At 44.4% G+C, this 14,500-nt stretch overlaps 1 protein-coding gene across 2 annotated transcripts in view; it reads right to left on the bottom strand.

The window, feature by feature from the left end:
* Positions 1-746: 746 nt before the first annotated feature.
* SMYD1 (SET and MYND domain containing 1) overlaps positions 747-14,500 on the bottom strand; it is a 35,301-nt gene continuing 21,547 nt past the window's right edge. For both annotated transcript variants that reach the window (XM_041755891.1, XM_041755890.1), the window contains 5 exons: positions 12,331-12,520; positions 5,907-5,999; positions 4,042-4,241; positions 2,465-2,633; positions 747-1,238 (listed from right to left, as the gene is read on the bottom strand). In XM_041755891.1, coding sequence (XP_041611825.1) covers positions 1,080-1,238; positions 2,465-2,633; positions 4,042-4,241; positions 5,907-5,999; positions 12,331-12,520 — 811 coding nt within the window. In that variant the 3' untranslated portion in view covers positions 747-1,079. The remainder of the gene's footprint in view (positions 1,239-2,464; positions 2,634-4,041; positions 4,242-5,906; positions 6,000-12,330; positions 12,521-14,500) is intronic.

Raw genomic sequence — 14,500 nt, 5'->3', positions numbered from 1 at the left:
AGTGAAAGAAATGAAGCAAGGGAAATTATAATTATTCCTTACTAAGAACAGAAATTTACTGGGGGCCTATGATGATGTCTAAGATGATAAAGACCATCCAGGCACATGTAACCAAATAAAACCCCCCAAATCACCTCCTCTGAACTCATGATCATCAGGTATAGGTGTTTCCAAGTTTCTCCCTCAGCTTCACCCCGCTAAGACTTCAATCCTGGTTGGCCAATGGCCAGGAAAATCTCGGTTACTGTCCAAGTCACACCCACATCACAGGGAATCAGGGCTTGGCAGTGGGGGGTGGGGAGCAGGAGACACTCCTGTGTGTTTTAGAAATAGTTTCAGAACACTTGGAATCCAGACCCTAAAATGAGGCTTCAAGTGGCTAAGGGCAAAGCCCTACCTCTTTGTGCATATTCATCTCATTCTCATATTTACTAAGGGGTTTTGATTCTCGGAGTAGAACCTAAATGGCCTGAACATGGCCCCTTCTTCATAACCCCACACTAACCTGAGGAAACTGGGTATCACCAATCCTAGTCACATAAGACCTGAGTATTCCAGACCATGCGTAAGACCAGCAGCCCCAGAGAGACCTGCACAGATAGGTGAGCAGCCACCTGAGATTTCAGGCACCTGCCACCCTCAGCTCAAACGTAATCTCTTCCATGACATCCTTCCCAATGCATCACACATACACACACATGCACATGCGCCACATACCAGACACATGCCCTCCACTGAAGCCCCCATATAGTTTACCATTGCATTTATTAAGCTTGTTTAATTGTTTACATTTTGCTTCCCCCGCTACATTTGAAGCTTCTTTATCCCTAGGGTGTTCCACCCAATAAATATTTGTAGGATAAATTGGGCTAGGCTGGGCTGGGATAGAGTTCAATTAACTTGAACTGAGTTTAAATGAATCAAAACGAACTGAGGAACACAGAACAGTACATTCCCACAGCCATAAGAGTGAACATTATCCAGCCTTCCTCATCAAGGGTCTTCCCCCAAACCCACCAACTCCAAAATGTCTCCCCAGTTCTCCAGCCATGGTGCCCACCCCACCACCAGACAGGTCCTCATTGCTTCTTATGGAACAGAGCTGGCGCTGGCTCATTGCTGGGCTCGGCCATGACCTGCATGGGCTGGTTGTTCAGGGCAGCCTCACGCATCTTGTGGTACATGAACTCATTCTGGCGGAACATGCGCAGCTCCATCTCCGTCTGCACCCGCATAGCCTGTGGGACACAGACACACCATAAACAGTGATGACAGGCCACTGGGACATACTGGCTTCTGATCTTCCTTGGCTCTTTTCCAAAGGGCAGACAATGGGGCAAATAACTCCTAGTTACTGAGATTCAGCTGTATCCACTAAGAGGACACACGGACACACACTCATACACACTGACACACACACATACTCATCCTCTAGGGGCTTCAATGTCCTGGGACTGGGCTTGGTTTGTTAGGGAGAAAGAGAGAGGAGCTCAAGGGACTGTTCTCAGCAGAGAATGTTTGTTTGCAGGAACTGGATTTGAATCCTGGATCATACACACATAGGTCCCAAATAACATTGTGGGACTTTAGGCCAGTGACAATCCCTTTAGTGCTCAGTTTCCTCAGACATAAATGGGTGAGATTCCTTAATACTTCATAACAGACCAGAAAGATCATAGTGTGTGACACCTAGGAAAATCCCCATGCACCCATATTTCTACTCAAGAAATATTTCTCAAGGGCCAGTCATCATTGATGAATTGAGAATATAGCAGTGAATGATATAATAGGCATAAAGTCAGTCTTCTCAGACACTTTATGACAACAAAGTCTGTCCTCTTTCCCTGTACCATACTGCCTGAGTACAGTCCTTTGAACCCTGTCACCCTCAAATAAACAAGCCCTTCAAAGCACAAAGGAAGCCAGCAATTATAAAGAGCATGCTACTTGCTAGGCACTGTTCTGAGTGCTTTTCACACATTAACTCACTGAACCCTTATCACAGCTCTATCCCTTTTCTCCATTTTACTGATAAGGAGACTGAGGCCCACATATTCCATGTTTGCACTCACACAGCTGGAAAGTAGTGAATATGGAGTTCAATCCCAGCAGTCTGATTCCAGAGCCTGTGCTCCCCAGCTCCACTCTACAAAGCACATCTAATGTACATGGCTGCACCCACATTGCTGGGTAGGCTTTCTCCATCCATACTTGGAGCATCTCAGACTTCAAACCTCAGCTGTGCCATCCATTCACTATGTGACTATAGACAGGTTACTCCCCTTCCCAGGGCCTTAGTTTGCTCAGATGTAAAACAAGGGGAGTGGACTAAAGCATTTCTGAATTCCCTTCTGGTCCAGTGGGCAATCTGTGGACTTTGCAAAAGCAGAAACTGGAATCCAGCTCCCACCCTTAGAGAGAGCTTAGACCAGAAAAGGAGGCCCAGCTCTGAGATGCTACTTGCCTCTAAGTCCTTGGTGATGGGGTGGGAGGGTCCATGGGTCACCAGGAGAATGGCATAGGCTTTACAGATCATCCCATGCCCCACCTCAATGTTACCAGCATGCCAGTTGGTCAGCCCTGCCCGCATCACGGCCATGCCCAGTTGGGCATTATTGGGGTGGTAGAGCTTCCTGTGAGGACATAGCAAATCATTGTAACAGATAATCCCAACTTTCCTTACATTTGCACAGCATCTGATGACTTACCAAGTACCCTTACTGACTTGGTCCATCTGCTCTCCCACCAGTGCTGTTGAGGCATCTGCAGCCCATGGAGCAGAAACTGAGCCACAGAGAAAGGGAGGAATTACCAAACACTCCCCAGGGTGAGCCTGTGGGAGTGAGACTCTGCCCTGGGCCAGTAAGCCTAGTCATCATGGGCAAAAGAGTCAGAGGACTCTGCAAGATAACAGGAAGCTGGGAGCTCTCGGGAACACCCCAGCCCTCTTCCTGGAAAGCAGAAGTTCAGGGGAATAAAAAAAACTTCAATGTCCTTCTTGGGACAGAACTGTATTCTCATCTCCTTGGCACCTTCCTAACAGAGCTTCCTTCTGCATATTGTACAGTTTTCCTGACTTTTATATATGAGTAATGTTCTCTAAAAAAAAAAAAAAAAAAAAAAAAAAAAGAACCTGCTTGTACCAACTTACTCTTTTGGCCAAAGAGCCAAAGATACAAAGTCACATGCCAATATAGACATGGAAGGCGAGGGCTTTGCATTTTATAAGCAAGGATGCCTGACACTTCTTTTATTTATTTTTATTTTATTTATTTTAATAAAAGAAAGGTTGCAGGATTGCCTGTGCTAACTGCTAGGGGGACAAACCTTTCCAAGCCCTTGAAATCAAGGTGGACTTAGCCTTAAGAAAACCCAAAGCATTGGGACACCTGAGTGGCTCAGCGGTTTGGCACCTGCATTCAGCCCAGGGTGTAATCCTGGGCTCAAGTCCCACATCAGGCTCCCTGCATGGACCCTGCTTGTGTCTCTGCCTCCCTCTCTCTCTGTCTCTCATGAATAAATAAATAAAATCTTAAAAAAAAAAAAAAAAAAAAAAAAGCAGAGACGCCTGGGTGGCTCAGCAGTTGGGTGGCTGCCTTCAGCTCAGGTCGTGATCCCAGAGTCCAGGATCAAGTCCCGCATCAGGCTCCTGCAGGGAGCCTGCTTCTCCCTCTGCCTATGTCTCTGCCTCTCTCTCTCTGTGTGTCTCTCATGAATAAATAAATAAATCTGTAAAACAAGAAAAAGAAAACCAAAAGCAGAAGATGCCATCCAAGTAATAGATGAGCTGGAGGATTTGGGAAAGACCAGGGTTGACAGATAGGCTTCATCTCAGGAACCAGCCCTGATGATTTGGTCATTACTGCTTGGAGCACTGTGGTAAAAAGGCTCATTTGTAAAGATAAAGGGGACCACGACTGATTACTGATGCCTGCTGTGGGTTACAGGAGGGAGAGATAGCAGTGTGTGTGCCATCTATTTACCATCCCTGGAATAGACACATTTCCAGGAGACTTCCTGAGACCCAGCATTGCTACCTACATATAGCCGTCCACCATCCTCCTGGCATAGTACGAGGCCTCCTCAAAGGCCTGGAGGTAGGAGAGGACCTCGGAAACAGTGCTCAGCATCCGCAGCGTGTAGAGGTTTGTGTCAGCAAACACTGGCTCCTGCTTCTGCAGGCACTCCTGAATAAATAAATAAAATCTTAAAAAAAAAAAAAAAGAACCTGCTTGTACCAACTTACTCTTTTGGCCAAAGAGCCAAAGATACAAAGTCACATGCCAATATAGACATGGAAGGCGAGGGCTTTGCATTTTATAAGCAAGGATGCCTGACACTTCTTTTATTTATTTTTATTTTATTTATTTTAATAAAAGAAAGGTTGCAGGATTGCCTGTGCTAAATGCTAGGGGGACAACCTTTCCAAGCCCTTGAAATCAAGGTGGACTTAGCCTTAAGAAAACCCCAAAGCATTGGGACACCTGAGTGGCTCAGCGGTTTGGCACCTGCATTCAGCCCAGGGTGTAATCCTGGGCTCAAGTCCCACATCAGGCTCCCTGCATGACCCCTGCTTGTGTCTCTGCCTCCCTCTCTCTCTGTCTCTCATGAATAAATAAATAAAATCTTAAAAAAAAAAAAAATAAAAAAAAAAAAAAAGAACCTGCTTGTACCAACTTACTCTTTTGGCCATGGGGGAAATGCCACACAGTGCCTTCCGTTTCAAATGAGCAGAAGCTAATTTTGCTCTCAGACTCTCCCAGAGCCCCACGTGACAAAATGTGGGCTGGCAATCAATCCATCCTGAAGACAATCCTCTTAAACCCATGGGGCCAGTGTCCAACCTGACCCCTGGCCCCGTTACGTTTGAACGGAGGAGGAGAAATGAGAAAGAGGAGAGAAAACAGAGGAATGGAACCAGTGGAGCCTTCCAAATTGCTCCAGCTTCTATGCCATGCCTCTGACATGGGTTTTCCATGTTGTACAATAACACTCTATTGATGTGACTGCCTCTCCATCTGAGAGAACCCCTGGGAGGCAAGGAGCATGTCTTATGTTGTCACCCCACTCGGGGTTTGAAAATGTGCAATGAATGAGTAAATGAGAAGGATGAAGATAATGGAAAGCAGATAGAAATAAACATAATCTCTCACATTGCCCTGCCTTAGTGGCTTCCAAACCCAGCTACAAGCCCGAGTTGTTTTTAAAGAGCTTGGAAACAAAATACTGATTCACAGTCTGTTGCAGATTGGATGAATCACATCTGAGGGGGTGAGATGCAAGACTGTGCATTTCCAACAAGCTACCCAGGTAAATTTGATGCAATGCTCTGCAGGTCAGTGTTTGGCAGTGGGTCTCAACTTTGGGTGCCCACTGAGATCACCTGAGAGTTTGAAAAATCCTAATCTCTGGGTCCACTCGAAGAGATTTTGGTAAAGTTGTCCTGGGTCAGTGTCTGAGCATCAGGATTTTTCAGTGATTCTAATGTATAGCCAGTTGACAACTCCCATTGCTTTGAGAGCCAGGGTTGAATGCTCAGTTAGTAAGAACTGAAAACTGTTACCAGGGTATGCATTCAATTACAAAAAAGAAACCAATCCACATGCCATCTCCATTTCTCCACCTCTGATGCCAACCTGAGATATCACAGATCCCCCAGGGACCCCTGTCAGTCTGCCTGGGCTCTCCTCAGACACAGTATCAGTAGGTTGAACAATCACTTGAGAACACATCTATCTAAGATGTGCTAAAGGCTTAAGGGCAAGAGGAGTCCAAACCAAGGGATATCCTAAGAAGAACAACCTGCTTGATAGCCTCCCCATCTCCACCCTACCCCATTTCCCCCCCTTACCAGAGAACCTTTCTGCCCTCTTCCCCATCTCATCCCTATGAAAATGAATTCTTACCTCATGGTACAGACCCTCAGAACGAGCCTTGTCTATTTTTTCCAATGTATCCTTGGAGAATTGTATCATCTCCTTTACCACCTCCTGAGAGGGCTGGGAAAGACAGGGACAGTGATTTAGAGACGTCTTCACAAAGCAACCCATTGCATCTCTGAATAGCTGACATCTTTGACACTCAGTGTCGTGCAAGAGTGATGCCTTCCTCATTCTGAATGTTTCATTTCTGTACATGTTGCTCCAGATCCCTATAGCTTTTGCAGCTCCCTCACCATGCTTCTGACTCATGTGCATTTTCCACTGACCAAGCTCTGGAGCCTTGCTGCCAGCCAGTTGTTTTCTACCTTATGCTTATGTATGGGTTTTTGGACCCCAAGGCAGAATCTAACATTGATCTCTGTGGTATTTTCTCTGGCATTTTGTATTTTCATTCTATCACTCAAAATATTTTCCATTGTTTCTCTTTACTTCAAGTTAACCACATGTTCCACAGGCACGCTCTTGCATTTTAGTCTTCACTCAATTCACTGATTTAAATACTGAAGCCTATGGCTTGACCAAAAAAAAAAAAAAAAAATCCTACTCTAGTTTGCCATTGGAGTTCATTAAAAAGGAAACCTATGGCTGTGGGCATTCAGATCCTTCCAAAGTATCTTAGCATCCAGTTCCTATTTCTTTGTCTTGACCAAATTATATCATGAGTTTGTCAGCTGTCTCTGAAATCTGGATTTGTTAGGCTTACAGCATTTGCCAGAGCAGTCTAGTTATCTTATTTTTTTTTAAAGATTTATTTATTTATTTGTGGAAGAGAGGGGCAAAGAGGGAGAGATAGAGATAGAGAGAGAGAAAGAGTTTTAAGCAGACTCTGCACTGAGCAAGAAGCCCGATGCAGGCTCCTTGAACTGACCCTGAAATCCTGACCTGAGCCAAAACCAAAAGTCAGATTTCTAAGGTGCCCCTATAGTGATCTTATTTTTTTTAATGAGGTTTTAATATTTCAGGGAAAGAGGTACCTTAATTAAAAAGCCCATGAGGACATTATAATTTTGAAGAAAGAGTTCCAGACTTCTCAATGTCCAAAGAAAAATTTATTTGCTATGCTCATCTATATCAGAAATTCTTCTGGAATATTTTTTTTTTTGCTTAGGCGAATCTGATAAAACTTTTTTCCAAAATGAAAATAACTTTATTATTTATTTGGACCATAAAACTGACATATGGAAGCTGTAAAAAATTAAAATATATGAAAAAAGCATGGAGAAAAAAATAGAAATCCCTGGAATCCACCCAAAGATGAACACAGCATTTTGAGGAACATTTTCCAATGTGTATATACAGAAATAATATTGAAAATATTTAACAACTGATATAGGAAAGACACTGACCAATCAGAACAGATACCATAAAGAGCATGTCTGTTATGGCCTTATCGTATGTGCTGGCTGAACTGCATTCCTGTAGGTGTGCACATGCATGTGTGTATAAGCCAATAGCACCAAATATTTCTTCTAACTGGAATCGTACCAGATTTCTGCCTTGAGTTTGTTTTTTTCACTCAGCAAATATAGATATTTTCCCATATCAATATAAAAATATATCAACACTTTCAATAATTGTAGAGATTTCCACTGTATAAAGGCCAGAATAATTTATTTAACCAGTTTTCCAACTTTTTCACTATAAGGAGTTGAGTTCAGTGGCTCCATTTAGATTTGCCACTGACACTGTTTTGTGAGGTCACCTTCACTGAACTACCGACAAGTAACAGGAGGATGGGTATCCATTCTCTTAAAAACACACTACTTTAATGATTGGATCAGGCTCTTCCCTCAGTCTCTCAGCTGTCCTGAGCCAGTTCTGCAGTGTCCACTTTGCAGTATGAGAGGCTCCTGGTCAGGATGGCTTGCTTCTGGGTCAGGATCTTCCAAAGAACAAGCCTTATATTTATTCTTCTACCCACCTCACTTACTTCAGCTTCTGTGAAGTTCTTGACTAGCCCTACAATTTTGACTATCCTTGTTTCCTTCTGCATTTAGTCTCCCTGAGTCCTTCTGCATATCTACCTATACTTGTCACATGGCCTGACTTCAACAATTGATGCATCCACCACTGCTGTGACTCCTGTTCACAGGCCTCACTCCAGACCTAACCTTTGTCTTGACCACTGGTTATCATTTGGCCCCAGAGTACTACTTAGTCTTCTGTTTAACTCAGACCTTGTCTTGATTTCAGACAAGTCATTTAAGTGCATATTCACTTTCCTAAACTCATTTGAATCAAGCGCCTAAGTGAGAGAGGGTCCATGTCTCACCTGGTCATAACTGGTAAGACAGAGCTCTGTAACTGGTAATCCAGAGGTATACCACCAATCTGTCAATCCTAGACTTCTGGTGTCATCCATAGTTTGTTGCCCCAAAATTGGCTCATAAAATCACATCTAGCTTATGACCACTAGTCTCTAATTTACTGTAAGTTCCAATATCTTTAAAACTCAAAATTCATAGTGAATCTTATGGAGTAATCAGTAGCTTGCCGGATAGAGTTGGAGAATACCAAGTGATCAGATGTTAATAAAAAGTCTAGTTCAATTTGATATTGTAAGGAAGAGGTGTTACTTCAAGCTTTGGAAGTGAATCAAATTTTTTCAAGGAGGCAACTGCCAAGATTCTCAAAACAACCTGGCTAGAAGGTTGTTAATTACATGTGCAATATGTGATAAAGCTATTCTGAGAAAGGAAATGGGGCTGCTCCATTTGGCTCCACTGAGTAAAGGTAGGAGGAAAACATGATCTGCAGATAGGATTTAAGGAACCCTGCAGAGAGAGACTCCCCTCCCTAGAAGCACAAAGTAAACAGAAAACCAGGAAGGAAAGAGTGAGGAGCTGGAGCAGGGGGAAATGACAGTAGAGGAGGAACCAGAAGAAGACTAGAGGAGGAAAGGGAGGAGTCAAAAGAAGGGGAGGAGTCATCCAAAAGGGAGGAGCCACTGGAGGGGGAGGGACTAGAAGAGGAAGAGAAGAGTGAAAGAGGGATGCTGGTTGCCCAACCTTGAAACACTAGTAGCTTCCTATTGTGAAAACCAGGGGTAAGAGCCGGAGAAAGCAAAAAAAAAAAGAAATCTCAGCAATCTAAACAAGGAGGCTCCAAAGCTACGGTTGAGAGGAATGTTCTACATTTTGGTGTTATTTTCTCATTTTTAAAAATATTTGGTTTTGATTTTTATCCAGGTTACAATATACATTTAACTTTGAAAGGGAGAAAAGAGTCTGGTCTCTGAATTAAAAATAAAGTAGTGGTGGGAACAAGATATGAAACAAATACTCAGGGCCACACATCAGGAAGGTGGACTGCCTGGCTTGCCATAAAACACACGTTATCCCACAGGTTCTAGAAGGTCAGGCTGAGGGTGAACACAGGAGCTTATTCTTTCCTGTCACTCCTATGGTACTGTGCTTGGTGCCCTGCCCAGACATGCCAATATACCTGGAATACCAAACCTTTGATTCTGTGAAAAGAAGGTTGTTCCTACAAAAAAAAAACCATATTAGGTGCACCTGGTGGCTCACTTGATTAGGCATGTGCTTTTGGCTCAGGTTATGATCCCAGGGTTCTGGGATGGAGCTCTGCATTGGGCTCCCTGCATATTGGGGAGTCTGCTTCTTTCTCTCCCTTGCTCTTCCCGTGCCTCCACCTCCCCACCCCAGCTAGTGCTCTCTGTCTCAAATAAATAAAAAAAATTCTTAAAAAAAAAAAAAAAAAGCCCATATTAACCCATGGTTCCCAACTGCCTGGGAAGGGTGACTCTCAACATGTCCACACCAAGCATCATTGATCTGTTGCTTACAGCCTTCCCCTCCTCCTCCTGTTTGTATCAAGCCTGACTATGCTTACACAGGCATGTGTGTGCATGGATCTGTGTGTGTGTGCGTGCGTGTGTGTGTGTGTGTGTGTGTGTGTGAGAGAGAGAGAGAGAGAGAGAGAGAGAGAGGGTGTCCTTTTATTTTTTATAAATGATAGCATACTCAGTGTTATGGGTTGCACTGCACCCTCCCTAAATTCATATGTTGAAGTCCTAACCTCTAGTACTTCAGAATGCAGTCTTATTTGGAAATAGGTCATTGCGGACTTAATCAGTTAAGATAAGGTCATAATGGAGTAGAGTGGGCCCTTAACCCATTACGACTGGTGTCCTTATAAAAAGAATACCAAGTGAAGAAAAAAGGATACACAGAGGGAAGACATGAAAAGGCACGGAGAGAAGATGGCCATCTGAGAGCCAGGGAGAAAGGCTGGAGCAGAGCCCCCTCCTCATAGCCCCCTGAGGGAACCGACCCTGCTGACACCTTGATTTCAGACTCCCAGGCTCCAGACTATGAGAGTATACTCACACTCCTCAGAGGAAATCAACTTTGCTGACACCTTGATTTCAAACTCTCAGGCTCCAGAACTGTGAGAGAATACATTTCTTTTGTGTAAGCCACCCACTTTGGGGTACTGTGTTATGAAAGCCCTAGTCAACTAATGCACATGGCAATTTTGGCTTCTTAATTCTTTTCCCTCAAGAAGAGAGTTCATTCCATATGTGTACACAAAAATCTGCCTCATAAGTTTTAGTGACTGCAAGGTAATTTAATTTAAATATTTCCCTATTGGTGGTTATTTAGGTTTTATTCAATTGTTCTCGACCATGCTGCAATGTATTTCTTTATACACATGTCTTTGTGCACATATGGAAGTAACTCTGCTAGGTAAATTCTTAGAAGTAGAACTTCTTGGGCAAAGAGTTTAAAAAATGATATATTAAGAATAAAAATAAGTTAGTGGCAGGGTATCTGGGTGTCTCAGTCAGTTAAGCATCTGCCTTGGGCTCAAGTCATGATCCCAGAAGCCCCATGTCTGGCTCCCTGGTCAGTGGGGAGTCTGCTTCTCCCTCTCTTTCTGCCACTCCCACCCCTACTTGTGCTATATCTCTTTCTTCCTCAAATAAATAAATAAAATCTTAAAAGAAATAAGTTAGTGGCAAAAAAAAAAGTCTAGACTGGCCAGAGGATGAACAAAAGAAATGAACCAAGTAGGGAAATAGTATTACCTGAACATTAGCACTAATACCACTGAGTAATGAATTGACAGTAGTCCCACCATCTGTACCTAGAAGTCTGTTTTGCTTGTAGTCTTTCTTTGCTCTAATCAGAGACAAATTTCTGCCCACACGTAGGATGCAGAAGTTAATTAAGAAGTATATTTGTGTATTTGTATCTTAAATGCACTGGTGCACTGTGGGTTATAGAGAAGTGCTTGGATAGCCTCCCCAGAGGAGTCCAGCTCCCGGTTAAAAACCTACATGTACAGACCTGACCACAGACAATCACAAAGGCTCTACCTAGCAGGCCTGTGGGGGAAAGTGCCCTCCCAACAGTCTCTGAAGAGAGTCCAGTCAAGGACCCAGGTGCTCCCTGCCGCTCATGTTTCTTTGCACAGTTGCATTCTTAGCCAGGGGGTCTTTATTCCTTGGTTTCTTTATCCGAGGCCTTGGTCACCTCAGATAAAGGTCTGAAGTGACCTCCAGAGGCCTCTTTACAAGGGAGGAGGAGGAAAACTTGGAGACTCTCTCTAACTCAGTACTCACTACTTTTCCATGCCTAGCTTTCCCCTCACACCCTCTCCCTCATCCTCCCCACCTCGGGGTCCATGAAAGTGCTGGAACTCTTTGTTCTGAGCCCTTCAGCAGTGAGAAGACCACCACATCTGTGCTGATCCACCTGACCTTTGGCGGAAAGTGGAACAGAAAGGAATCCAGGTCTAGCCTTTTGTTTATACCATTGCTGGGCTCTCTCTCAGCTTCGCTGAGCTCCTGACATCCCCCTCTGTAACCCTTCAGCCGCTCAACAGTCTCACCATCAAAGAGTCAACAAGCTACTTAGGAGTGGAAGCATACTAACCAATCTCCACATTGCCCCATCTCTACATTACTCATTTCCAGGGGACTAGGAATACGTTTGTGATAGCCAGGCAACCAATCCTTTGCCTATCTGGTCTCAATATATGAAATTCTCAGCATTAGCAGCAAAAGGGCCAAGAGAGGAATTAAAATTTACTCAGTGCCTAACCTCTATGCCTCTCCCTTTACATATATCATTTTGTTCAATCCTCCTAACAACCCCTTCTTGTGGACACCATCATTCCTATTTTACAGATGAGAAAACTGAGCAACTTTCCAAAGAAAACTCCTGGCAAGTGGTAGCCCCAGGACACTAGCTGAGGACCTGTCATCAATGTTCTGTCCCCCATCCCACAGCAACTTTCCAACAGGTACAGGCTGGTTCTCTGGGAACTGACAGCCAGGGTGCACTGATTAGCTCTGAAATCCACCCTTGCCGGCTCCTGGAGAAGATGAGCGCAAACAGCCCAGGAGCAGGGCTACGTGTACCTTTGGGTCATCTTTCACCCCCAGGAATAGGTCATCCTTCAGCTTTTTCTGGCAGTGTTCACATGTGCAGTCAAAGTAGTACTGCTTCTTTAGCTGCTTCTTGCGGTCTTCGCTGAGGTTAAGGAAGTCGATATAGGACACTGTCAGCTCCTCTCCTTCTGAGATCTTGCCCAGGGCCCGAAGCTCAATTCTAGAGAGGGTAAAAGAAAGAGTAAGTCAGATCCAGGGCTATCAGAGTGGGGTTTCTGCTCTTCAAGGTGTCAAGGGGTTGTGTCTCAAAGACAACTTCCACCAGCACTCCAAGAAAATTCCCATTCCCCCCAAAAAGGGGAAAGGTGATCTAAAGGATAGTTGTCTGGATAATCCTGCTCTACTCATTGTAAACAAATCTTCTCCATTCAGTTAATTGCTCTGAAATCCAATTCAGTAGATTCCCCGGAGAGGGCTGGGCCTGGTCACAAAGCTATACCTAGCTTCCATGCCTGCAATTACCCCTGTACATTTAGCTACTGATTGCCTGCAACAAAGGAAAGGAGTAACAATAAAGCAAAGATTCAAACAAGAGAAGACTCGATAGTAGTTTTGCTTAGTTTGGAGGCCACTCTCTCATGAGAAGTACATACACTCAGTTGCTCACAATCGTGGCCCGTTCTGGGTCTAACTTTAAGCCCCTGATCCCCTGTCTTTCAGTCCATTGGTTCTGGCCTACATTATGTCAGGAGACATGCCTGGAGATCAAGAAGTCAAATAAACAAAGGCTGGCTCTGTTAGCCTGCTGCATTGTCCACTTTTGTATTTACTGGGACATGGATTTTGGTTAAATGTGGTTAGCAAGAACAGATGGCATTTCCATCCCCTTCCAGCCTAGACCTGACTCTCCCCAATTACCTACAGCACTATCACCTTACCAAGTAAGAGATACAGAAGGTACTGAGGACAAAAGTCCACTGCAGAGCTGTCATCCAGCTAAGTCAGACAAGCAGATCGGCCCATGGGCCTCTCAGCCATGCACCCTCCACAGGGAACCCAAGAGCTCCAGAAAACAACCAATGAGCCCAGCAAGCTGGATCCTAAGGTATCCTCTTATACCTCCCCAGGATCTCCTCACTGCCCAGTGGAAAGCCATCACCATAAGAATGAGCAGCACAATGCACAGGGCTGGGGAAAACATCTGCAGACAGATTCTGTTTACCTCCCAGAGAGCCTGAGTCAGACAGCAGGTAAAAGACAGCCCCTTCCATGTGCTCTGAAGTGACAACCAAGCAAGTAACTGTTGAATGGGCAGTGACATGTGTGTCCAAGCATCTGAGGTGACCACTTGAGGTTAAACAGCCTTCTCCCAAATTGGAGTACACTGACATGTCAAATAAATGTGATAATATATACAAACAATTCATAGAGAGCCTAGCAAAGTCTCAGTGCTTGTTCATATGCCATTGGAACTTTGTTCTTTTGTTCCCCACCCCAATTTGGGATAGCAGCTGTTACTGCAGTAATAAATGGTGAGAGGGGGTGAAGGGCTGTGTGAAATGTCCTCACAGCTCTGCTTAGAATTCTCACAGTCCCAGCTGCAGGGGATCAGCCTCCCCATTTCACAAGGGAGGGCGCTGCCACCCAGAGAGGGGAAGGAATTTCCCTGGAGGTCCCACAGCACTTTGGCAACAATACAGAACAGAAATCAAGTGCCATTCACCTCATCATACTGCTCTCCCTGGGCTGTCCTCAGTCTGCCTCCCAAGGTCTACTATGCTCAAGAAAGGAAAGATCAAAGCCCTTGTTTTTAGAGCACTGCCAGTATTCTAAATAGTTCCATGTGAACAACTCCTGGGCCAGTGTTGAGTGTGGATTTTGGCATCTGATCCTCATGGGACAAGTCAGCAGTTCTGCCCCCACCAAACCCTTCTATAGGCACAGCTCCATCATGACATTCAACAGTGAGTCAGTGCCAGCTGAGTTAGGATTTCTAGTAGCTTTGCTTCTCATCATGATTCAGCCAATTCTTGCAAGGTCTCAGAGTATCTCAAATTATTTCAATCATGTTAGAGAATTTTCAAAACCAAATTAATTTGAAGTCACTTAAATATGAAAATATACAAGCCCCATTTTTACCTTAGTTGGAACTCGGGATCAGGGGTGACTACCACTCCATTCTCCCACTTCCATCTCTAAT

This window comes from Vulpes lagopus, chromosome 5, assembly GCF_018345385.1.
Source record: "Vulpes lagopus strain Blue_001 chromosome 5, ASM1834538v1, whole genome shotgun sequence".
NCBI lineage: Eukaryota > Metazoa > Chordata > Mammalia > Carnivora > Canidae > Vulpes > Vulpes lagopus.
Note: the sequence above shows the minus strand (reverse complement) of the source record. Positions and strands in the feature narration are given on the sequence as shown.